Genomic DNA, 26541 nt, shown 5'->3' with positions numbered 1-26541 from the left:
TAAACTCGTATCTCAGAGCTGGAGCTGTAATGAGATACAGTTCACGGCATTTCACACGGTTTAATACATAGCGTGGTAATTCGGGCATGGACATTTTTCCTAATAAACTGCCACCTTCTTATAGGCAAAAACTGTCTCTTTTTCATCTCTCTCCCCCTTTTAGCATCAAGTACAGTGTCATTATACATTGCTTTTGCCAAACACACGCTGAATGAACAATCACTATTCATACCACCTATTCGAAAATTTCAAGATTCATCCACCATTTGTTTAATTTTGCTCTCCTAATATATATTTTTAACGAAGTAGGCCCCAATCTAATCTACTTAATTACAGAGGATAAAAAAAAACCCACAGAAATTTGGCAAAGAATTAAAACCATGAGTCGGATTACTAAATACTGGTTTACAGAAGAACTAATATTTCTTCTTAAATGTGAATACTTTAAGCCGTTAGTGGCCCCCAAACCTGCCAACATCATACATGTTACACAGAAGTATAATTCCAAACTAGATTACTTTTAACATATAAAATTCCCCTAAATCTTACAGTAAAGAACACATCTGTAAATACTGTTTGGCTGGGTCTTTTAGATTTTGCATGCTTTGAACTTACATTTGACTTTGATACCACCAAGGTGGATTGGATGAAATCCTTTAAAAGCACATGTAAGGACTTAACAGGCATTTGATACTATGGTAAGCACTGACAGGGCCTGGTTCTCAAAGCAAGTCAATGACTAGGAGCATTTCGAGGTGTGTCAAATGTTCGCACTACTAAAACACTTGCAAAATTTATATCAAGAGTATTTCGAGAGTCTAATTAGAAGTAGAAAATGAGACTTGGGGAATTTATAGGGGAGGGGAGGGAAGAAGGGTTAAGAATGCCTGGGCTTTTCTTTGTTGGTGAGGTGGTACAAATCAGCTGATAATTCTAATGCATGTTAAATCTTACAATCAGAAGTCCCTATTTACTTTGTTACATACTCCCATAAGCCTGCTTGCTGCTCTTAAATTAATATAATTTAGTGACTACATTTCTTCTATCCACACACAAAACAAACTGAATAAATGTGACAAACACAACTCGCAAATGACAATGAAAAAATAACCAGTTAGGAAAAATAAATCTAGTTCTATCCTTACAGGTTATCAGACCAGGAATGGGTAAAATTTTGCATTGATATATAAGAAAACAGAGCTATTAGAAAACATGCCGGGGTAGAGAATGCTTGTTAATTTTTTCCCTTCAGGCAAAGGCCCATTAGAACCTACTCAGCCTCAGTGGTATCCTTAGTTTGTAATTCCTAATCTAGATGAGGCTAACAGAGGCATATGTTCTCATCTAATGTGGCTCAGGTAAACAGAACCGATGGTATAATTACTAGTATACTGTATGCCCTTGTGACTAAAGGTGAGGCTGGCTTCTAACATGGATAGAAGCCACTCACCTCTATAGGCTATTTTTAATGAAAGCAAAATTTCTAAGAAACTTGCATGGCTTATTTTATAATTAGAACACTTCAGTCTCTAAAGATTGTCTGACACCTTTCAAGAGTGTGAAACATTTTTCACTTTTAATGTATACTCTTTAGAAATGGCTTCGATCACATGGAACTATATGAATAAATGCATATTATTACAGCAAAAATTAGAAGTGATAAAGCTGCCTGCAAAAGTTTTAAAAGAGTGCTACACTGTGACTTATCAAAGATATAACATACCAATTTTTACTCTTCCTCGCTCAGGACCTTCACCCATAACTAAAATATTAGCAGGTTTCTGTGGAAACAAAATAGTGTTTTTTTTCAGTAGACAGTAGTGGTTTCTTTTAAATAGACAATATGCCAATATAACATAAATCCACCTTTAAAAAAACCACATTTACTCAAAAATTAAAATCAAACACAGGAAGTCACCAAAGAAACTTTATGTGTATATATGCAAAGCAATATGCAACTTCATGAAGGCCAAATATGGCAGTGCTTTTCTCCAGGCAGAGCTAAGGCTTTTCTTGGCCCTGTTATCAGTCTGCTTTCACTACTGCGGAACAGCTGGCAGAAAGTTAAAATGCTGTGCTTCCTTCTAACTCTTTCAGTTACATAAAATGTCCTGCAACTTCAAGGGAAAATGTATCTTCAAATATAATTTAACACTAAGCAGCAAGTTAATTATAGGGAAGGGACCACCTGATACCCTTTTTTGCAAACCGCATAATATGTACCTATGTTTCAAATAAATTATAGAGAAATCAATTTAATAAAGTCTCTTCTAAATGAGTTAGCAGAGTAATAGGAATTTTCCATGACCTGAACATCTTTGAGGTTTTCATTTTTAAATAAAAAGGGAAGCTAACATTTAAAGTGAGATTTTACAAAAGTAGTATTTCAAACAGTTCTTAAGTCTCTAGAAATAACAAGGTTAACTGCCATCTAAAATGTGTCACAGTGGCGTCTACTATACTAACACAGAAGGGTTGTCCCTCTTCAAGGAGGAGAGAGGGAAAGGAGGAAGAGGCAGTCCCCAAACGTCTCTCAGGCTGCCACCCTGCCATCGGCCTGCTCTGACTGCAGTTCTACCAGTCTGATGAATAAAAGTGAAACCAGATCACGACGCCTTTCAAATACCCATCAAAGCAATCTTGGAATCAAGTTAAAGATTTTAATGAAGGCTGTTTACAGTGGTAACCAATTCACAGGCTTCCCTGACCATATTTAATGACAGCCCCTATGCTATTACTGATAAAACGTAACTTACAGTACCTTATTCTACCAACTACCAAAGACCAAAATTATTTTTTTATCCTCAGTGAAAAAACACTGCTGAAATGGTAGCACATACATTTCAAAGGCTGAAAATTCCTAGTTTTTAAGATGAGGAAACTAGGCACCAGAGCGAGTGCATGACTTGCCCCAAGTACAATCACGGAGATGGGGGTGGGGGGGCAGTAGCAGGATGTGCCCCGTCTCTGAGCAGTGCAGTGCCCCTTCCTAATAGACCCTTCTGAAGGTAATTTATGTAGCAAGCTTTAAATGGACGTGTATTACCATAACTATAATGTTTTGTTCAAGAAAATGTTTTCAGAATGTCCATCATCACACACGCTCCCGCCCACTGAGATAGCTGGTGAAGCACCGAGAGGAAGCGCAGCACTGACAACACTCCCTGTGAGCCACGTGGAGCTGCCAACAAAGCTGCTCATCAGGGACACTGCAGAGCTCAGCCTGCTTCAGAGGAAGCCAGGTCTCAGAGACTCGTGCGAAACGCCGACAGCGTGTGTGGGGGGTGCCCTCCAAGAGAAGAGGCAGCCCGTCTGTCTGGCTGAGGGAAAGGCCTGCTCTCAGTCACAGTGTGGCTCAGGAGGGGACTGGATATTTGGGCTAGAACTCTCTTCTCATGGTTCATCAGGGCACGACTCCCTAGACATCTCTTGAACCCCATTTTGATTCTCCTCCCGTCAATTCAGTCTTCTGTACTATTGCCAGGGTTACCTTCCTAACAGACAAAGCTGATCACATCATCACTCCCTTGTTTAAAATCTTCCACAGTAACAGAGGAAATTATTAGGAAAACAGTGGAACAGAAAATTATATATAGACTGTGATTACAACTGGGTTAAAAAAAAAGTGTTGAGTAAGGACTAGAAGAACAAGAAAGGTTAGAGTAACAGAGGCAGGGACGACCTTTTCAAAGCTTCTTTGAATGCTGTTGCTGTGCTTTATTACTAAAGTATTTCACCTTTACGTGGCCCCTCACCGCCTGTGAATAAGGTAGAAGTCTTTATGATGGAATGCCAGGCACCTACAAGCTCTTACCCACTGAGCTCTCCTGCCCCGCCTTCCACCACTCTCGTGCCACATGTGTGTTTGCAGCGTTCTGTGACTAGACCTTACACAACTATGTCAGTGCTAGCCCGTTATTTCTACCGTAAGAACTCTCCTCTGCATTATTTGGGAAAACCTGATTCTCCACGCCTACCCTCTAATGATGTAAGTAATACATGAATACACTCTGATTATAAACAATTCGAACTATGAGGCCACACAGAGTTAAGCGTTAAAGGCTCTTTTACCACCCATCACTCCTCCACCACATCCCGAATCCCACTCCCTCCTCCACAGTTACAAGCCGATTAACTGGCTTGCTGTGATGGATTTTTCTAGCACTTAAGTGCTCCTAAAAGATTACTTCCATATCTGGCAAAAGCACAAGCACACATGGGCATCACTTTCCTCCTTCTATTTTAGATGGAGTGGAAAAGCTCTCTCTCTCTCTCTTTTGCTTTCTTACTCATTCAGCAGCCGGACCCAGATCTGAGAAGCCCTGGGATGGGTGGTACTGGTCAGCCTGCTACTAGGCAAAGGGGGAAAAACTCCCTCTCTTGGTCTTCATTTTATTAGAGACTCACTGGACTGGCCAAGTCCCAAGCCTGGGTTTCAGCATTGGTGGGGAACAGCTTCTCTGTCAAAGTCTTTCCTAGTATTAGGGTTTGGGGCCAAAGCTCCAGCTAATAATTAAAACTTGCTTTGCAAGACAACTCACTGCCTATTGCATGATCTGAAGTAGATCTTGGGGCCGAGAGTCACCACGCACACTTAAATTAATGGATTTAAGTTCAGTTTGGGCATGCTATGTAGTCATAAACAAAAGAGAATGGTTTTAAGTGCTGTTTTAATAAAACTGTTTATAAACAACGAGTCCCTCCTCATGGTGTCTCCCACGGTGGTATCCATATGCCCCAGGGCGTGATACTCTGATTTAGTAGACACATCCCACACTAAATTTCTTTTGTGAATGTGATCTAATGGAAATCTCAAGAGAAACTGGCAAAAAAACCATTGAGATCATGAATACTCTTGTCAGTATTTGTTTTGTTGCTTAATCAGTTTTAAGGAAGTCTTCAAAAGACCTGACAGATAATTTTTGTTTTCGTACTTAATGCCACATTGAAACAATATTATATTCTCCAAAAAGCTAATTTCTTTTCTTTCTTTTTTCAGTGGGAGAATTTGGTAGCAGTTTTAAGCTCTAGAGCCAAAGCATCCAAGTAACTGGTGATAATTGATGAAACAATCAGTACTAACCATGACTTTGGTAAATAGTCTGCGATCTTTCATGTGCCATCAGACATAATCACCTTAAAAAAAACATACTTTGCTGGTGACATTTTGATGAGGCACATACTCCATTAAACTATTTGTTGCTATAGAGAGCAGAGGTCCAACATGACTTAAAAGTACTATAACATCATGATAACATCTTCGAGAATAGTTATCTTATGCACAGAAATGATTACAGAACACCCTTTACTGCCTGCTGAACAATGAAATAGATCAATGAGATACTTGTTTGAAGTATAATTATTTGATTGTTTGAAACTACGATAGCCTTCTCTTGCTTTATTTCTCCCAGAAAAAAACTGTTTGTAATTAAAAGAACATGCCCTTGTTTTACAGTCTCATGTTTTTTCTTCTTGTTTTATGTTGTTGTGCTCCAAAAAAAAAACCCCACTGACATTTCCTAAAGCAAGATGTCTGTGTTACAGAGATAACCATCCCTGTAGAGGCTTTCTGTCCTCCAGGCTCTGTCACGATGGGAAACAGCACACTGATGATTCTGGCATACAGCAGGGATGGCAAACTGGTTTCATTTAAGGGGCCAACTCTGGTAGAAGACTAAGGACCGCAGGGAGCTGCATCTTGAGAAAGACAGGAATTGGGCTGGTCTGGAAACTTCCATCACCAATCAGAGGTACCTCACACAGGTATGGAAGTGCAGAACACTGGCATCTCTGTCAAGTTAACAACTTGTTATTCTAGGAGTAAAACCAGAGTCTTCATATTCACTAACGTTATCAAGGCAAAATGGAGACTCTGAGTCAACAAGAAAAGCTGGTTTTTAATGGATCTGTCTATGAAAAGAAGACAGGGATCCCTAAGAAACCACCGTTAAGTGCTGTTCTCCAAGATTTTTTCAGAACTAAACTTACACACTATAAACAACACAACCTGGTGGCACACTTTCTGGACACTCAATGACTTTGTTTCAGTTTGGCTGTTAATCATTTTGTACTACGACACACACTGATCTGTATCTCAAATGGCACATTTTCAATTGATGTCTAATAGCTAAAAAATATAATTCTGCTTTTACTTGTTTTTTTTATTGTGTTGAGAGATTAATGTAGAATTTGTGTCTTTGTGAATACTTACCATGAATATCTTCATCTTCTAGTACACACTGAACTTTTCTAGACATACATTTTTAGCAAATGGTTTTTCTTTTTTTTTCTATTCTTTTTATTTTTTGACTGTGCCACACGGCTTGTAGGATTCTTAGTTCCCCAACCAAAGACTGAACCTGGGCCCTCGGCAGTGAAAGCTTGGAGCCCTAACCACTGGACCACCAAGGAATTCCCAGTGAATGTTTATTTTAAAATATGTTCTTTTATATAGTCCTAAATGCCAAGCAATTCTATTATATCACATTGCTTCATTCTATAATTTTTGCTCATTCTTTATTTAAAAAATTTTGTCAAAATCTGATTTAAAGAATGTCAAAGTACACAATTATATATTTCTATTTCCTTTTGTACAGCTGCCAAATTGAACAAACCGTAAGTTCTTTGGTGTATATCCATTATTTTAATCATTCTGCTGTTACAAAATATGTTTCAGTCTTTTGAAATAAAATATACTTTATCTGATACTATAATATTTTTCTATATTTGAATAGACACAGACTTTAGACCAATAGTTCTCAACTTTTTTCTTCCCCTAAACATTTGAGGAATATAATAGACTTCTTCAGAAGATGAGGAAGTATGGTTAAATGGTTAAGAACAGGCTAAAAGAAAATCAAGGATGCTATCAGCTATTAGTTCTATGACCTTCACCTCCATTTTCTCATTTATAAAATATGGATAAAAATAATGACAAGTTAGCATTGCAAAGATAAATGTTACTAATGCACATAGAAGACTTAATACGATGCTTGATATATTAAAAGTCCAAAATATATTATAATGACAGCTAACACTATAATCTGTTAATAGTGACTCACAACTGAAGTGATTCTTAACTGAAGACTTCTGGGGGGCGAGGTAACCATGCATGATTGGATAATACCTCCAGGATGATTTCTCTACATCTCCCTATGAAATGCCCCTAATTGTTTTTGATCACCTTTCTAGCTTCTAGTTACTTATGCCTTTTATTGATTAAAAAACTGTTTATTATTAGCAATAGCTTTTTAAGAGTTAAAGTAATAAAAATACACATCTTGTAGAAAATTAAAATACAGAAAAGTACAAAGAAAGTAAAATTTATCTGAAACCTCACCTCACAGAGTTAGGTCATTACAAGTATTTTGGTGGACATAATTCCAGATTTCTCTATATTATTTACATTTATATAAATATCCTAGAAAGGCTTTTTTTTTTTTTTGCGGTACGCGGGCCTCTCACTGTTGTGGCCTCTCCTGTTGCGGCGCACAGGCTCCGGACGCGCAGGCTCAGCGGCCATGGCTCACGGGCCCAGCCGCTCTGTGGCATGTGGGATCTTCCCGGACCAGGGCACAAACCCGTGTCCCCTGTATTGGCAGGCGGACTCTCAACCACTGCACCACCAGGGAAGCCCAGAAAGGCTCTTTTGATTCCTGTATTTGTTCACTCAACAGTGAACAAATAATAAATAAATGCATAGTACTATTGTATTGATCCTATTTTATTTAGCCTCCCCTATCATAGTTACTTAGGTTACTTTTAGACCAGAAAAGTTCCAGGACATTGTTAAATAATAGTGGTAACAGAAAGGTTAGAACAGAGAAGATAACAAAAGGTAACAGAAAAGATAACAGCTGTTGATTTGGTATGTACACTTTTTATGCTTAGAAGTTTTCTTCTTTCCTTATTTTTATAAAGAATTTCAATCAGAAATGAATATTAAACTTTGTCAAACATTGAATTTTGCAAAAGTTTTATATTTATAACTATTGAGATAACCACAGTGTTATTCTCTTAGCATTATTAATATGAATTCTGTTAATAGGTTTCCAAAGACTGAATCATCTTCACATTCTTGAAATGAACTTCATTTACTTGGAGCACAGTAGTATTCTTTTAACATTCCTCTGGATACTATTTGCTAATATTTTATATAGGATATATGCATAAATATTTATACATGACACTGACCTACTATCTTTATTAGGTCTGTGTCAGTGTTATGCTTTCTTCCTACAAAGTTATTAAGGAAACTTTCTTTCTGGAACAGTTTATATAATGCAGGATTAACTGTTGCTTCATGGTTGAAGCAACTGTGAAAAATGTGCATTTGTTACATTTTTTTAGAGGTAGCCCTGTGACAAATGTCTTTAAGTCTTCCATAGTTGCCAGTCCATTTAGTTTTTCTACTTTTTCCAGGGTCAATTACGGTAATTTGTATTTATTTTAAAATGTTTATTCTATCCAGGGTTTTGTAGAACACCAGAATAATTTAACAACTATTAAAGAAATTTAAATGATAGTCAAAAATCATCCATCCTCATTTCAATGCACCAGAAACAGTTTTACAGATGACTTTTACCAACCTTTCAAGAATAAGTAATTCCTCTATTATACAAGCTATTCCAGAGACTAAAATCATTTTCTGAGGCTAGTATAATCATGATAACAAAAAAAAGAGTACAAACAGATCACTGACCAACTTCACTTGAGAATATAGACACAATAAAGTATTGGCAAAGGGAATCCAACAGCAACTGGAGAAAAGAAAATCAAAACCAAGTAGGGCTGATCCCACTAAGACAAGGATGGTTCAACATTAAAACTGAAATAAAACCTTATAAATGTCAGCTACCATATTAACAGATTAAAGGAAATAGCCATATGACCATCTCAAAAGATGAAGAAAAGCATTTAATAAAATCAATTCTTGATTTAGAAACAAACAACTTAATTGGATATAGAAGGGAACATTTTTAACCTGATAAAAGGTATCTACCAAAACCCGAGAACAAACATCACACATAATGATGAAACTTAACAATTCTTACTAAAGACAGAAAAACAGTTACCTCAATCATTTGCCACTGCACTAGTAATTAAGTCCTAGCTACTTACCATTACCAAATGTCAAGGGAAAAATGCACTTTATGTATTTTTACTTTCCTTTTAAAATTTTAATATTTCTGTGACTGGGTTCTGTCTTATAACCTCCATGGTATGACAGTCAAGTTGCCAGCATGTTTTTTCTATCTTACTGATACATAAAACAATGCTGCAGCTTGCAGCTCTCCAGTCTTCGCAGCAAGAAGATATAATAAATATTTAGGATAGACTTTGAGTACACCTGTCTCACAAGCAGGAGGCTACTGAGGAACTTTAGGTAGGGGAATGACATGGTGTGATTTGCTTTTTAGAGCGATCATTCTGATTGCTATGTAGATACTGGACCATAGGAACATAAGACTGCAAGTAGGGAAGATTCACTTGGACACTTTTTCAGTAATCCAGGTACCATGGATTAGAACAGTAGTGACAGAAATGATAAGAAGCAAAGTCAAGAGGCAGTAAGTGGACTGCAAAAAACTCAACTGTGTGAACTGTATGAACTGGGAGGTCAGGTTACTGTAGGGTTAATGAACAGGAATTCACGAATGAGCACACCTGGAAGTCCACCTGGAAAATCCAAATCCATATCCTGGCAGTGAGGGGTTTTGGAATCTCCCTGTTAGTCGGCACCTGTTCATTGGACTGACCCAGAGACACTGACCCAGAGACACTAGGAGGACTCCAGAATCTCTGCTAATTTGCTCTTCCCTTCATGGCTGTCTCTTCCCACAGCTGTTTCTCCCTGAAAACAAGCACTACAGGTCACTCTTATTTGAGAAAAGACACTGGTCAGATGACTGGGACCAATGCCAACTGCGCCACATTCAAATCTCAGTTATAGGACCGTCTTACTGTAGTTCAATCTGAGATATGTTTTGAAGGTAGCATTGATAAGAATCCAGTTATTCAATCAATAAATATTTATTGTGCAGCTAATATGTGCTACTCTGGGTAATAATGACACAGCAGTAAATGAAATGGATAAAGTTCCCGCCCCTAAGGTACTTATTCATAGTTCTAGGGCAATGTGATGATGGACTGAAGTAAAATGCACTTACTGAACACTTATTATGTGCCAGACAGTCCTAATACTTCAGATGACTCTCTATCAAAGAGATGAAAAGACAGGTCTGGCTCCATTTTATGTTAAAAAAAGAGAAAAGATACCAATGTATGTGACTTAAAACTCAGATAATCCTCTACTTCTAGTCAATTTTTAGGATTACTCAAAGATATTATCTTACACTCCATTTTTTTTAAAGACTCAATTAAATTATTTAGAATATCTGTTCTTGATTGGTGAGAAATCTGACTTAAAAGATTCTAGCATTGTGCTGATAAAGTGTCTGAAAAGACTCAGACTCTAAAGAAAGTAGATTAGAAGCAATATGCAAACTAAGTAACATAATATTTTCATAATCAACTTGTAATCTGCCCATATAAGCAGGTACGGTATTTGCAGCTGTGCTATACAGCAAAATTAAGTAGGCCACTTTTTCATTATGTAAAACAATAGAACGCAGTTCACTGTGTATGCTCAACATCAATATCAAAATTACACAAACATGGCACATATCAAGAAATCAAACAGACTGTTTACAAACCATCAAATACTTCCAAGAAAGAAAACTGCCCAATTGGTCATTTAAGTAAATATACTATAGAATAAACACAATTCATTATGTTAACTAAAATTAATGCAAACCTCATTTAAGTTTGCCTTAACCCATTCTTATCAATAAAACCTATGCTTTATCTTCAAGCCTAAATTTTATGATCACAATTTTACATGTTTTACTAGTTATAGAATTAGACAAATAAGAAAATTAGAGTAAATCCTTGGAGATTTATTTACTTTCATTCACTCCCAGTAAATGAAGCAAATCTCAAGTAATAAGCAGTGATTAAACCTGACAGTCACAAAGCATTTTTCTTCAAAAAAGCTCTGTTGTAAAGAAACATGCTTAATATATTCCCAACACTCATTTCAAGGAAGCTAAGCACAGAGAAGGGGCAACAGCAGTTAGAACAGAGGCCAAGAACGCAGGCTCCTTTCTTCCCAGCTGGTCAATTATTTTGTTGCTTTGCCTCTTTCAGCATTTGGACAGTGGCAGGGTCCTTTCTGCCTTTTTCTTTCTTTTTTTTTTTCTTTTTTCTTTTTTTTACCCTGAAGAAGGTACTGTCCTCTTTTTTTAGGCAGAAAAAAAAGTGTATGCATGGCTCTTTTTTTTCTTAATAGCAATCATCCTCTACCATAAAATAAATACACTAAAGCACACTCAATATTATGTGTGAACTTTTAATAAAGACTAAATAGAATCTTCCTCTGTTTTCTTCCATGTAACAATAATATATGTTAACTGCAAACTATGCAGACAATTTAGAAAGGTATTAAAGGAAGAAGGTGAAATTTGCCTGAAATTCTCCTACTCGTAAATAAACCCTACTTAGAAAAACATATTTCCTACAGGGCTATGGCTATTCAAAATATTTTATTATCAATGTCAAGAAATTTGCATAAAACATTAAAGTACTTATAATTTGGGACAAAGTGTTTTCTAAAGATATGACTACTTTTTTTTCCTTGATGTTCTCTTTTCCTAACCATATCAAGGACCTTTTGGGAAACAGTCTAGTGCAGCAGCTTTCAAACCTTTTTGAACACAACCCACAGGAACAAAAATCACTTAATATTGTATGACCACATTCACATATACCCATGTATAACTGAAACAAAAGTTTCATGAAACAATAATTTCCCTCAAGACATATGATGCACTCTGATATTTTCTCTATTCTACTCTACTCCATTAAAAAAATAAAAAGGCTGGTTGTGTTGTGTGATTTCCCAACTCATTTATGGCTTTTACAACCTGCAATTTAAAAATCATTGATCTAGAGGAAAAATTCCCTAAATTCAGTGACCCAGCTTTGAAAACAGTTCTCTTAAGTAACCAGAATCAGGTCACTTAATCTCTTTCCTTCTGAGTCTTCCACTTATTGTACAGAGCTCAACAGTCAATAAGAAAATGCATCTAGGGAGATCAGCTCGGTGCTTTGTGTCGACCTAGAGGGGTGGGTAAGGGAGGGTGGGAGGAAGACGCAAGAGGGAGGGGATATGGGGAGATATATATATATATATATATATATATATATACACACACATATATACGTAGAGCTGATTCACTTTGTTATACAGCAGAAACTAACACAACACTGTAAAGCAATTATACTCCAATAAAGATGTGAAAAAAAAAAAGAAAGAAAATGCATCTAAAAAACCCAACAAACCAACTAACCATATCATTGTGGGCAAACTTTAGTATTAGTAAGCAAAACTAATAAAGCAGGCAATCTCACTCAAGAAGAATCAGATCCAAAATACCCCAATAATTCATCACGTTACCATCAATACATAACTAGGTGCCTTCATAAAGTAGGCCCTATGAAACTGAGTTTGAGTCAATGGCTCACTCCAAGATTTTGACTGTATTGAACAGGAAACCAACTCATCCTTCACCAAACAGCTAAAACCCCACCAAGTGATTCCAAGTTACCCAGTATAATTAAAATAAACTGCATGGCAGCGGCACTATCAGATTTGTTTTTAATAAGTCAGATTAAAGCTCTGAAATAGCTCCAGCATCTTTTAAATACGTTTATGCAATGGCCCACTGGGCTATGTCACATCACATACTACACATGATAGCACATCCCCACTGGGATACTCCAAAGGAAATCTCTACAAAGATTTATTTTCTAGGAAATTTTACTATGGCAAACAACCACACAAAAAAACAAAGAGCCTATTTTGCAGTCAAATGCTCTGCCACTGAGCTATACCCCCCCCCCCAAAAAAAACTACTTTGAATTGGTTTAGGGCAGGAGTGACAAACTAGCAGCTAGTTGTAATACTCCAAAACACTCCAAAGTTTGTATACAGCCTTGTAATTCAGCTTAAATGAAAAAAGAAAACAACACAGTGGAAACTTATATTACAGTATATCTCACTTAATACTATATTATAGTATATAATATAATACACTATGTTATATTATCCACTTAGTGCCACAGGACAAAAATACAACCCTATGTGTCTGGTAGTTCCAAGTTAATTAACACTATGATAAAACCATTAAGGTAATAATTCAAATGAAATTTTGGACATTAGATTTTTTTTTTAAAGTAGAACACGTTAATGACCATATGAGAACCTGATATATACTTAACGAAAATTAATGGTAAATAGGCCAGTCATCATAACTACTTCTCCACTTTCTATTAAGTTCCTTAGGAAACATGTCAAAAGCCCAAGTCTTTAATACTTACTTAAATACAAGTCTGATTTGAGTGTAAATCATTTCTATGGTATATCTGATACACTGCATGAATATTTTCAACAAAAAGCACAAAATTCAGCCAACATTGAGTTCACTAGAACATTTAAAATGAACAACTATTAGCTAGAAATTAAAATATTTACATTGTGATTAGTAATGAACTGGTCAGTTAAATGTAGTATTAAAGTGAAACATGAGAGCTGCAAGTTCAGAACAGCTGGGATGTATAGGAGAAGGGAGGTATGGGCCCCTCACCTACAATTAAAGAATAATTCACACAGAAGGTACTTTAAGATGTTCTTGAAAAAAAGTGAGGGATGTAAACGAACTATGATGGAAATGTTCGACCCTTAAGATTAAAGGAAAATTGGAAAAAATAAATGACATGAAGAGAAGAACATCAGAACAGACAAAGGGCCAGGAAATAGGTCTCAGTGGGAGGAACAAAAATATGGGGTAGAGGAAGAGTGCAATGGAAAAGGTCAACAGATCAGTATCATTAGCTGAATGGTCTCTGAACTGACTGCTAAGAGCGAGCTGAGCTCTTTTAGGTGGAAAGAGGAAGGCTACTGAAAGGACTTAAAATGTAGTATAAATAGAAAAGAACTTTTTCTGCACTGTTCCACTGCACTGAATCACAGGAGAGATAAGAGGGAGTAAAAGGAAGAAACACAGCAGAGTCTCTGTGTGTCTGCAGATATGGACCAGCATCAGGTAATATCAGAGATAAGCTATGGAGAATAACCTTGGAGGCCACTTTGCTTCTGTTACAAATGGGCTAGTTCATTCATTCAACAAATATAAGCAATACTGTATACACTAATGTGTATTTTGCTAAGCGCTGGGCAGGATACAAACATATATAAAGTCACAGTCTTTGCCCTCAGGACTTACCATCAAACAGAGGACATACAATTACCAAAACTAGCAAGTGCCCCAGGGGTAGTTCAAAGTAACTGCTACAGGGTGTAGAAGTAAACATTCTCCCTCCCAGCTAGTGTGACTGGGGTGGGAGTGGGGGAGTGGAGGTGGAAGAGGGGTGCACTTTACTGATGAGGTAGCAGGAGCAGAGCTTTAAAGGATGAATAGAATTTCAGATGCTGGAGATGAAGGGAGCAGGGATTCAGGAAGGCAGGGCAACCTTGGGGTTGGCTGGAAAATAACTATAAAGAAAGAGAGAAAAGAAAAAAAGGAGACTGGAGTCAGACTGTACTGGTGTGTTTTTTTTCGGTCTTTTTTGCCGTACGCGGGCCTCTCACCGCCGCGGCCCCTCCCGCCACGGAGCATAGGCTCTGGACGCGCAGGCCCAGCGGCCACGGCCCACGGGCCCAGCCGCTCCGCGGCACGCGGGATACTCCCAGACCGGGGCACGAACCCGTGTCCCCCGCAAAGGCAGGCGGACTCCCAACCACCGCGCCACCAGGGAAGCCCTGTACTGGTGTTTTTAATCTCTAGTTCACTAACACCAGCATGCATACGTTTGACAAGCGTTTTTCAAATTCTTAATCTATCACAGAATTTCTCCTAGCAAAAGAAAAATTAACTGAGTTTGAAATTTCACGATTTCACAAGAAAACCATCCCTAAATTTAGAAAGTTTTATAAAAAGTAATCAGTTCTCGGCTTCCCTGGTGGCGCAGTGGTTGAGAGTCCGTTTGCCGATGCAGGGGACACGGGTTCGTGCCCCAGTCCAGGAGGATCCCACGTGCCGCGGAGCGGCTGGGCCCGTGAGCCGTGGCCGCTGAGCCTGCGTGTCCGGAGCCTGTGCTCTGCAACGGGAGGGGCCGCAGCAGTGAGAGGCCCGCGTACCGCAAAAACAAAAAAAACAAAAAAACAAAACATCAGTTCTACTGAAAGAGGCCAGATAGAGTAAACTGGCTGGATGTCCTCACACAGGTCACAATGGAGTCACTGTTAGTGAGAACTTCTCACACTCTGTCCGTGTGCTTTAACTCAATCCAGGAGGACTACCTCTCACAGGAAAGAGTTCAGTCACTACTGCCAAATCAAACTTAGCTTCTACACAAAAAGTATCGAATATGATTTTGGTGCTTCAAGTTTTTTACTAGACTGGGCTCAGAAAAAAATCACCAAACTCAATACAATCAGGCTAACAGATCTCAAACCTTTCCTTATTCTGAGTCACTTAAACATATCTTTATTTGAAGCTTTCGTAATATTTCACACTTAGTTTCTCTTTATGGTATCTGGCAAAAAAATCTTAGTATTCCTTAAGCCAACAGAACACTCCTATTTTAAATAAACAGCAGATAACGGGGGTGGGGTGGGGTGGATGGACGACGTGACCCAGCAATGCCTTTTCTCACATTACCTTAACGGGCGTCTTGGCTAACCGACTTGTATGGGGTGCTTATTTTATCTGTCACCTTGGCTGGACCACAGTGCCTGCGTATCTCGTCAAACAGTATCCTGGATGTTTCTGTCAAGGTGGTTTTGGATGAGATTAACATTTAAATGGGTGGACTTTGAGTTAAGGGGATTACCCTCCATAACGTGGGTGGCTCTCATCCACCAGGTGAAGGCCTTAATAAAACAAACTGACCTCCATGAACAAGAAGGAATTCTGCCAGCAGACTGAGTTTGGACTCAACTACGCCTCTTCCCTTGGGTCTGTCAAAGCTGCCAGCCTACCCAGCAGATTCTGACTAACCAGGCCTCCACAACTGCCTGAGGGAGCTGCTTAAAAGAAATCTCACTCTCTCTAATATATACACATTCTGTCTCTCTGGAGAACGCTGATTAATACAGATGGTAATGCCAGAACCAGGACTACAGACTATTAGTCAAACGATTTTAATTTCCAAGGAGAGGAGAAAAAAGAAGAAAGGAGAAGGGTGTAGTCAAAGGAAACAACATAGCTAACTTACACACACCTCTGTTTTTATTTCTCTCTACTTACAGCAAACAGATTAAGTGTATAAGCAAACCAACTTATACATACATATTTTAATGCTCTAAAACTAAAAAGTTTACTTTGGATTCATAAATTATCTCACAAAATAAATACTGAATGTTTTTCCTTTCTAGCCCGTTTTTCTTAAAACATCCACACATGTGTACACATTACCACCTTCAGCCCAACAAGAGTTCCAGAATTATTAGATCTCTATTTCCTGCCAAGGATGACAGATCCCAGTTACTGAGTTACTGATCTGCTACTACATAATCATTAGTAGTGACAAAATTAATCTTTATTTATTAAATAACAACTATATATATCAAAGAACTTCATAACTCTATCATCTCAAATCAGTATTTCTATTAATAATAAAGCCAATGCTATTAAGCAAAAGCTTCAGTAACATTCTGGGCTACTTTCAAATGGTGTTTTTAGGCTGTCTATGCCAATTATCCACCTTAATATGAAGTTTCTTGTGGCAAGTCAGCAACTTAACCAATTGGTTCAATTATTAACATTAGAAATCTATGTAGGGAATTCCCTGGTGGTCCCAGTGGTTAGGACTCCACATTTCCACTGCAGGGGGCACAGGTTTGATCCCTGCTTGGGTAACTAAGATCCTGAAAGCCATGTGGCACGGCCAATAAATAAACAAACAAACAAATATCTACATAGATCTATTAAGGTTGGTATCGTCTCATTTCATCTAAACCTGACTGAAAGGAGCAAAGAATATAATTAACTCGTAATTATATTCATTCTCATAGAGTAACTATCTCATCCGCAAATCATAACAACTATTTGAGAAGGGGTTAAAAAAAGGCATATCATACAGCTTCTAAAGAATGTTCTTCAGAGTAAATACTTGATTACTCCATATATGAATATCTTATGTAGCTATCGTTGAAAAACTATATAATATCAAACTCCAAAATTTAATTTTCAGCTGGCAGGAAGGTGAGCACATATTTTTTAAAAAACTATGATAATGAATCTTTCCTTCAAGAACTGAAGAATAATTCAAGAGGCAGGTACCTGAAACAGTAAGATCCAGCCTGGGACAGAGGTTATCGTTTTAAGGAGACGATGGTGCAGTGTGCCTGTGATGCACAGAAGGGTCAGGAGTTTGGAAGGATCACTAAGAAGTCACGCACAGACAGTACAGGAAACCACACTTCAGATGGGAAAGCCAAAGGAGGCAGCAGCAGAAAAACCGCTTACATTTTACAAAATATTTTGGATGAACACACTTTTAAACAGAGAGCAGTGGCATATCAAGAAGGGCACAGGAGTAGGAACAGTTTGCCTCAGTGAACAGGAATATTTTATCACTGATACTGTTCAGAATTGCCAGCATACGGTAACAATAAAAAGTAACGGGCCTCCCTGGTGGCGCAGTGGTTAAGAATCCACCTGCCAATGCAGGGGACACGGGTTCGAGCCCTGGTCTGGGAAGATCCCACATGCCGCGGAACAACTAAGCCCGTGCGCCACAGCTACTGGGCCTGCGCTCTAGAGCCCGCCAGCCACAACTACTGAGCCCGCGTGCCACAACTACTGAAGCCCGCGCACCTACAGCCCGTGCTCTGCAACAAGAGAAGCCACTGCAATGAGAAGCCCGCACAGAGCAACGAAGAGTAGCCCCCGCTCATGGCAACTAGAGGAAGCCCGTGGGCAGCAACAAAGAACCAACGCAGCCAAGAATAATTAATAAATAAAATTTTCAAAAGTAACTACTTTTCGTCTGTTTATTATTTTTAAATCAGCTACAGACAGTGCATCCCTCTGTCACCTGCACCTAAGTGCACTGCTCCACTGCATCTGTCTCCTGGTACACCACCAACAGAGACTTCTGAGATGACCTGCTCTATACTGTCTCTGTGCCAAAGACAACTTGTTCTGGCCGTATCAATAGAAAGAGCTCTCCCAAGAGAGACACAAAAGAAATCAGACTTTGAAATTATTTTCACTACTGTAGTTAATACTAATGTGAGTAGTTCAGGTATATTATACATTAACATAAAAATTAAATACTGGTTTAAAAATCAGTTTGTATTCATCTAATGAACATACATATTTTAGTGATGAGAAAATACTTACATTAGAAAGAAAATGTAGCGTTATCGTAGCATAATTAACTCTATGGGGAAAAACCAGATTCTATTCTTTTAGAATCATAAAAAAGGTCAGTAACTCAAAAGTAGTAATAGTTTTTCCCTAAGTTCACTCTACCCCTAAAAGCTGAAATTTATATTCAGTTTCATAGAGCGACAAAGGATTTTTTTTTTTTTTTTTTTTTTTTGTTGTTGTACACAGGCCTCTCACTGCTGTGGCCTCTCCTGTTGCGGAGCACAGGCTCCGGACGCGCAGGCCCAGCAGCCATGGCTCACGGGCCCAGCCGCTCCACAGCATGTGGGATCTTCCCGGACCGGGGCACGAACCCGTGTCCCCTGCATCGGCAGGCGGACTCTCAACCACTGCGCCACCAGGGAAGCCCACGACAAAGGATTTTTCACATTCATGTTCTATAAATTCATTGTTTATAAGTAAAATAACCTAATTCTATTAAAAATAAAGGAAAATTTTTTGCATAAGGGAAAAAGTTATTTCAACCAAATTTCTGATGTGTTATTGGTCCTACTCTAAATGGTTTCTAGATTTGACAACTGGAGATAAACTAACTACCACTAAACTTATTTCAAGATTTACTGAAGACAGATGAAAGAACTAGAAACTAAAACACCTGACTGAAGGCCAGAGACTGAATGCAGAGAGCATTCAGAGCAGCCTGGAAAGAATATCTGCGTGAGGGGCAGAGCAGCTCCACCTCCAAGTTGGCGACGGGTTTTTTCCTAATGTACACATGTGACTAGAGACCAAGTCATCACTTCCAGTATTGTGTTTATAATTGTTTGAAATGAAGGCACACTTTACTAGAGTTACTACATTACGCAATATGAAAGGGGAAAAGGGGAATTTGAGATTTACATAATTTAAATCTATGAAGATTTAATGAACAATGCACCATTTAATCACCAATTTAATGCTATATGGGTTTTTTTAAAAAAGGGCATAAACTATTCTGCCATGTGAAATAAAAATAAAGTCAGTTTCTGAAGTTTCTAAATTCGTAAAAATTTATTGCAGCTTAACATGACAAGGCACTCAATAATGTACTCAATCATGATTATTAAAGGCTGTTGGCAGAGAGACTGCTACTAACATAGTGGGTTTAAAAATAAGCAGATGAATGCTCCTCTTCTAATATACAACTTAGGATACAGTAGGCTCCAAAGGGTTATTTTCAAGTTACTCATAAACATACCAACTTCTAGAGTTTGCCTGGCATATAATATTCAATGTAAAGCAGGCCAATACGTTATTTACAGACTTGAAGAAAACCCCGAAAGCTTAGCAAAACAAATGTGCCCTCTTTCACCTCTTCAGCACCAGCTTAACGTATGTCAAGAAGCAGGATGCATTACACAAAAGCACAAGGCTAGGCTAGTTTTGAGACTAGCATTCCCACTTCCTCTATAAGGTTTGCAGGCCTGTATAGCACTGATATCTAGAGACAACTAAAAAATCATCCAACTCCAAATGCATCTTTCTGGCTTAAACCTAACTATATTTCAACTTACCAAATCCCTGTGCAACACCCAGTTAGCATGCAGGTAGTGAATCCCATCTAGGATCTGATACAATAGTGACTTCACCATTCCCCGAGGTAACTGTACTGGCTTCTTGTTTGCTTTAGACGCTCTGTGAAACTTGATTATATGCTGAAACAAAGAAAAATATCACCAGAAGCTTAAAAAAGGAAAGACAGTTTGATATATAATATTTTCCTAACAGAAAAACACTCAGGGATTTCCAAAGATTTGAAAATATAATTTCACGTTCTGCTGGATAACATAAATAACCTTAAATTTTCCAAATAACTAGAGCTAAAATGTCATTTCCTAAGCATATGATACGGTCTCAGAAAATAAATGATGACAACAGAGAAGTAATGTGATTTTATTTTTAAAGTATAATTAAAAATTACTTTCAGAGTTACTTGACCCCTGTTTATCTGGTGAAAATTTTCAAGAAAAGAGTATTTTTTATTCTGCAGTGATTAAATGAAAAAAAAAAGAACATAGCATAGATGTGGTACCTATTTACAATACATGAGTTATAAAGAAAGCAAATGGGAAAATATTTCAATTAAGTACACCCAAGCAAAGGAATAACACGTAAATGACCAATTCACACTGGACATAATTAGAAATATGAAAGCTTCTTCAGACGAGGAAAAAAAACAGCCTTGTAACATCCATCAAAGGTTTCTACGTATCAATATAATGTTAGTGGACATCCGGTAAACACAATACCACTTTATAAACAGAAAAATCATTTTACAAATAAATGTACCTCAACAGAAACAAGATACAATGTTTCAAACTCTTGACAGGTTTCATTTTAATTAAAGTTCTCTTAAACTGCAAGAAAATCTACAAGTCAGCTGCAGCCAACTCTGCTGTGTGCACCACTGTGCACATGCCTGTGTCTAACATGTGCAAGAGCAGACTCCTGACCAGTATTTGTGAGGGAATATCAGGCGTATTCTTGAACTTAATAAAAATAATTAAAAGAGGAGTGAGATATTTAATATTATACATTAACCTTTTCATTTCTACTTTCTTATGATATAGAGGTAGAAAATGGTAAGAAATAACTAATGACTAATGAGTGAAGGAGTTTTATCTTCCAAAGAAAAAATAAAAAGCAAAGGTTTATTTCAGAAGGTAAGGGGTATCAGTCAGTACATATGTAGTATGATTAATCTATGCTTTCGTAGCAGCATTACATTATGTTAACTTCCTTCTCAGTAATTTTTTTAAAGTATTTAAGAAAAGGCAAACAAAACAGAGCTACAATAACTCTTAATAATCTAGACTGTTTGTCACCTATCCTAAGAAATGATGTGACAATCAAGTCTGTTCACCTTAAGAAGAACCAGTGGCCCTCAGAGCTTAAAAAAAAAAAAGATTAAAATACATTAAAAAAATTAAAACCTGCCAGAGTAAGAATGAAAGGAACAAATATTTAGGGAGGTAAGATAACCAACTGATGCCATATACCACTTCTTTAGTTATATTCTCACTAGGGTATTACATATTACTTTTTAACCAATATTTTATAACTACAAAAAACTACAGTAAGAGAATTTTTTACCTTCATTTTTATTCCAGGGCAATATAACAAATATGCAATATGTATACCATAAGATCTCACCAACACCTAAGTGATTTTTTTAAATGATCTTTTTACTGCAACTGTTTTCTTACCCTCTGCTGCCTTACCCCATCTAATTCATTTCAATATCCAAATTAAAATAAGAAAATAAAATGGATAAAGAATAGGTTTTAATAAAATTGAATCACCATTTGGTTTTTATTAAAATGAGCATTTAAAGTACTTATTTGGCTTAAATGAGTATTAATAAGATGATGATAAAGCCAATGGTGACTATATGCACAACATTACATGCAGTATAATTTGTGAAAGCATAATTATACCTACATATAAAATTAAATATTACATACCAGTTTGTGAGAAACCATAGTGAATACAATGCGATCTCCTATGCTCAACTATGTTTTATTACAAATCACCTTTACAAACCAGCCTGGATATTTTCTCATAAATTTGGATTATATAATTTGATTTTGTGTTAGATTTCAGTATGATGAATGTTCAATTCAATACTGGCCACCCTGATGTAATGAATTTTTATTAACAGAATCCTAATTTGATTAGATCTCTTTTAAAAGAACAGAAGCCAACAAGAAAAAAATATTTACAACCAGTATGAACCCTGGACAATAGTTTCATAAAACAGAGAGAAAATTTCATGTGTCTATTTTCTGTTTGAAAACAGTTCTTTCCAGACAACTTACAAAAATAATTTGAATCAAACCACATTTAGTCATGGAAAACAGGAATCTACAAACAGTATGAAAACATTTTTTTCTAAATCTGAAAGCATATGACACCAAAATAAGTTTCAGTTTCTGAAGTCTGTTAAAGTTAAAATTATGTAAATGAGGATACTTCTGGAAATTAGCAAAAGAGTTTAAAACTATTTAACTATTTTCAGAAGGTGAATTTACTTTTAAACAGTTTTACTAGGATCTGTGCTAGTTTTATTTCGAAATTTTGTATTTGCATTTACGAACTACAGCTGAATGAAAGAATAAATTATTTTGAAGATTTTGAAATTGAGCCAGGATACTATAATCCCTTGCATGTTTTCTCTTTTATTTAGCTCAATAAATGCACAGTCACGCTAATTTAGTAAATATAGATAGGATGCAAAACACAGTGAAATATTTAAAGACCTTATTACTTAGTAAATATCAGAAAAATATATCTCACAGTACTGAAGTAGTTGCTAATGAATTAACTTGACGTAATACTGGGTTTTGTTTACTTGTTTTGTTTTTTAAACTGAAATCTGTGTTAACATGTTCTTCACCCAAGACTGATCAGGATATAAGTTTTGTATGTTTCAAAATTATTTGGGCTATCCTATTATAGATTTTCATCTATATATATCATTAATCTTATCCCCAAGATGGCCTTTCAGGTTTTTTTAAAAAAATGTAGCTGCTATATTTAATAAAGGAGTAAATTTTATAGTTACTTAAGGTTTCTGTAAATCCTATTTTAAAAATAATCTGCTGAGGGCTTCCCTGGTGGCACAGTGGTTGAGAGTCCACCTGCCGATGCAGGGGACACGGGTTCGTGCCCCGGTCCGGGAAGATCCCACATGCCACGGAGCAGCTGGGCCCGTGAGCCATGGCCGCTGAGCCTGCGCGTGTGGAGTCTGTGCTCCGCAATGGGAGGGGCCACAACAGTGAGAGGCCCACGTACCGCAAAAAAAAAAAAAAAAAATGTAAATCTCATACAAAGATGAGCTCCCAAAATTGTTTTCAGTCAGTCCCTCTTAATCCCCAACTGAAACCATGGCTCCATGTCCACCAACAATTCACCTTACCCAGAGGTCATGTTCAGCGTAGTCAAACAGAAGCCATACTTTCCTATCAGCATGAGACAGAAACACCTTCTGAAGAGAGATGACATTTGGATGCTTAAGCTCTCGAAGTAACTGCAAAACAAAGGCGATTCATTAAAAATCTTTGCCATAAAAATAGCATTAAAAACCCCATACCATTTGTAATTCAAAGGCAATACAAACCTAATGGCAATCAATCCTAAAATTCTAATAAGTACCCATACAATTTTGAGATGCCCATAAAAATGAGTAAAAATCAGTGGAGAAAAGATACTGAAAAGATATAACTGTGTAAATCTGTCTGTATGGTTGCTATTGTTTAGTTGGTTTCTTTTTTTGTTTTGTTTTAATGTTTTTATTATGGTAAAATATATACATAACATAAAAAATCACCATTTTAACCATTTTCAATTCAGAAGCATAAGTACACTCACAATGTTGTGCAACCGTCCCCACTATCCATTTTAGAACTGTTTCATTATCCTAAACAGAAACTCTGTACCCATTAAACAATAACTCCCCACCTTCCTCTCCCCCTCAGCCCCTGGTAACCTCTATTCTACTTTCTGTCTCTATGAATTTGCCTATTCTAGGTACCTTATATAAGTAGAATCATACAGTATTTGCCCTTTTGTGTCTGGTTTATTTCACTTAGCATAACGTCTTTAAGGTTTATCCATGTTGTTGCATGCATCAGAATTTCATAGCTTTTTAATGGCCAAATATTGGGTTGGCCAAAAAGTTCCTTCGGCTTTTAAGTATAAATTAAAGACACATTTTTCAATTTCACCAAGAACTTTACTGAACAACGTATTCACCGTTTTGCTCCACTACTTCTGCCATTTTTCAGGCAACTTCATAATTCCATCTTCCCAAAACTTTTTATCTTTTTGAGCAAAGAACTGTTCCAGGTACCTTTTACAGTCTTCCAGGGAATGGAAATTTTTTCCATTAAGAGAATTTTGTAAAGACCGAAATAAATGGAAATCCGAAGGTGTAACGTCTGGTGAATACAGCGGATGAATCAGAACTTCCCAGCTAAGCTGTAACAGTTTTTGCCTGGTCATCAAAGAAACATGTGGTTTTTGCGTTATCGTGATGGAAGATCATGCATTTTGTTGACTAATTCTGGAAGCTTTTCGTCAAGTGCTGCTTTCAGTTGGTCTAACTGGGAGCAGTACTTGTTGGAATTAATCGTTGGGTTTTCCAGAAGGAACTCATAATAGAGGACTACCTTGCAATCCCACCATATAAACAACCTTCTTTGGATGAAGACCAGCCTTTGGTGTGGTTGGTGATGGTTCATTTCGCTTGCCCCACGATCTCTTCCATTCCACATTACTGTACAGTATCCACTTTTTTTTTTTTTTTTGCAGTACGCGGGCCTCTCACTGCTGTGGCCCCTCCCGTTGTGGAGCACAGGCTCCAGACGCGCAGGCTCAGTGGCCGTGGCTCACGGGCCCAGCCGCTCCGCGGCACATGGGATCTTCCCGGACCGGGGCACGAACCCGTGTCCCCCGCATCGGCAGGCGGACTCTCAACCACTGCGCCACCAGGGAAGCCCCAGTATCCACTTTTAATCACCCGTCACCATTCGTTTTAAAAATGGAACGTTTTCACTACATGTGAGTAGAGAATCGTATGCAGAAATACCTTCAAGAAGGTTTTATTCTCTTTAACTTATGCGGAACCCAAACATCAAAGCGATTCACACAACCAAGCTGGTGCAAATGATTTTCAACGCTTGATTTGGATATTTTGAGTATGTCAGCTATCTCCCAAGTGATGTAACGTTGATTGTTCTCAATTAAGTTCTCGATTTGGCCGCTATCAACTTCAACTGGTCTACCCGACTGTGGAGCATTGTCCAGAAAGAAACCTCCAGCACAAAACTTCGCAAACCACTTTTGACACGCTCAATCAGTCACAGAACCTTCTCCAAACACTGCACAAATCTTTTCTTCGTTTCAGTTGTGTTTTTACCTTTCTTGAAATGATAAAGCATAATGTGCCAAAAATGTTGCTTTTTTCTTCCATCTTCAATATTAAAAGGCTACACAAAAACTCACCAATTTTGATTTTTTTTTTAAATGCACACTAATATGACAGCTGTCACAATACAATCTAACAAAATTGATTCTAATGAAGTTAAAGACAACTCAGTGTTACTAGAGCTGTCTTACGGGAAAACTGAACAAACTTTTAGGCCAACCCAATACATTCCATTCCATTTATATACCACATTTTGTTTATTCATTCATCAGCTAATGGACACTGGTTGTTTCCTCGTTTTGGCTACTGTGAATAATGCTGCTATGAACATTGGTGTACAGGTACCCGAGGCCCTGCTTTCAATTCTCTGGGTAAATACCTAGGAGTGGAATTGCTAGATCATATGATAATTCTATGTTTAACTTTTCGAGGAACCACCAAACTGGTTTTCACAGCAGTTCTACCATTTACATTCCCGTCAGCAATGCATGCGAATTCCAATTTCTCCACACCCTCACCAACTTTTATTTACCTTTTTAAATTTTCTTTTTGTAATAGTCACATCCTAATAGGTATGATGTGGTATCTTGCTGTGCTTTTGATATGCAATTCCCTAATGACTAATGATAAGCATCTTTTCATGTGCTTACAGGTATATCTTCTTTGGAGAAGTGTCTATTCAAGTCTCCTGCCTAATATCTAATATGCGGGCTCTAGAGTATAGGCTCAGTAGTTGTGGCTCATGGGCTTAGTTGCACGCGGCATGTGGGATCTTCCCGGACCAGGGCTCAGACTGTGTGGATTCTTAACCACTGTGCCACCAGAGAAACCCTCTCTGCCTATTTTTGAATTGGGTTTTTTGTTGTTGCTATTGAGTTGTAATTCTTTACATAGTCTAGATATTAATCCCTTAGCAGATATATGATTTACAAATATTTTCTCCCATTCTACTAGTTGCCTATGTTTTGACATCACAAAACAATTAAACTTAAAACAAATCTGTAGCTTGTAATTATTTTAAAAAACTATCTACAGTCGTCCCTCAATATTTGAGGGGGACTGATTCCAGGATCACCCCTCAACCCCACCCTGCCCTAGGAGGGTACCAGAATCCCC

At 37.5% G+C, this 26541-nt stretch overlaps 1 protein-coding gene across 13 annotated transcripts in view; it reads right to left on the bottom strand.

The window, feature by feature from the left end:
• Positions 1-26541, bottom strand: part of CDK8 (cyclin dependent kinase 8) — a 120595-nt gene that overhangs the window by 33654 nt on the left and 60400 nt on the right. For 12 of the 13 annotated variants that reach the window (XM_060128804.1, XM_060128805.1, XM_060128806.1 and 9 more), the window contains 3 exons: positions 23416-23526; positions 20012-20152; positions 1724-1781 (listed from right to left, as the gene is read on the bottom strand). In XM_060128804.1, the coding sequence (XP_059984787.1) occupies positions 1724-1781; positions 20012-20152; positions 23416-23526 (310 nt within the window). The remainder of the gene's footprint in view (positions 1-1723; positions 1782-20011; positions 20153-23415; positions 23527-26541) is intronic. The other variant, XM_060128814.1, reaches the window with a different exon arrangement.

The sequence above is a fragment of the Lagenorhynchus albirostris genome, chromosome 18 (assembly GCF_949774975.1).
Source record: "Lagenorhynchus albirostris chromosome 18, mLagAlb1.1, whole genome shotgun sequence".
Lineage (NCBI taxonomy): Eukaryota > Metazoa > Chordata > Mammalia > Artiodactyla > Delphinidae > Lagenorhynchus > Lagenorhynchus albirostris.
Note: the sequence above shows the minus strand (reverse complement) of the source record. Positions and strands in the feature narration are given on the sequence as shown.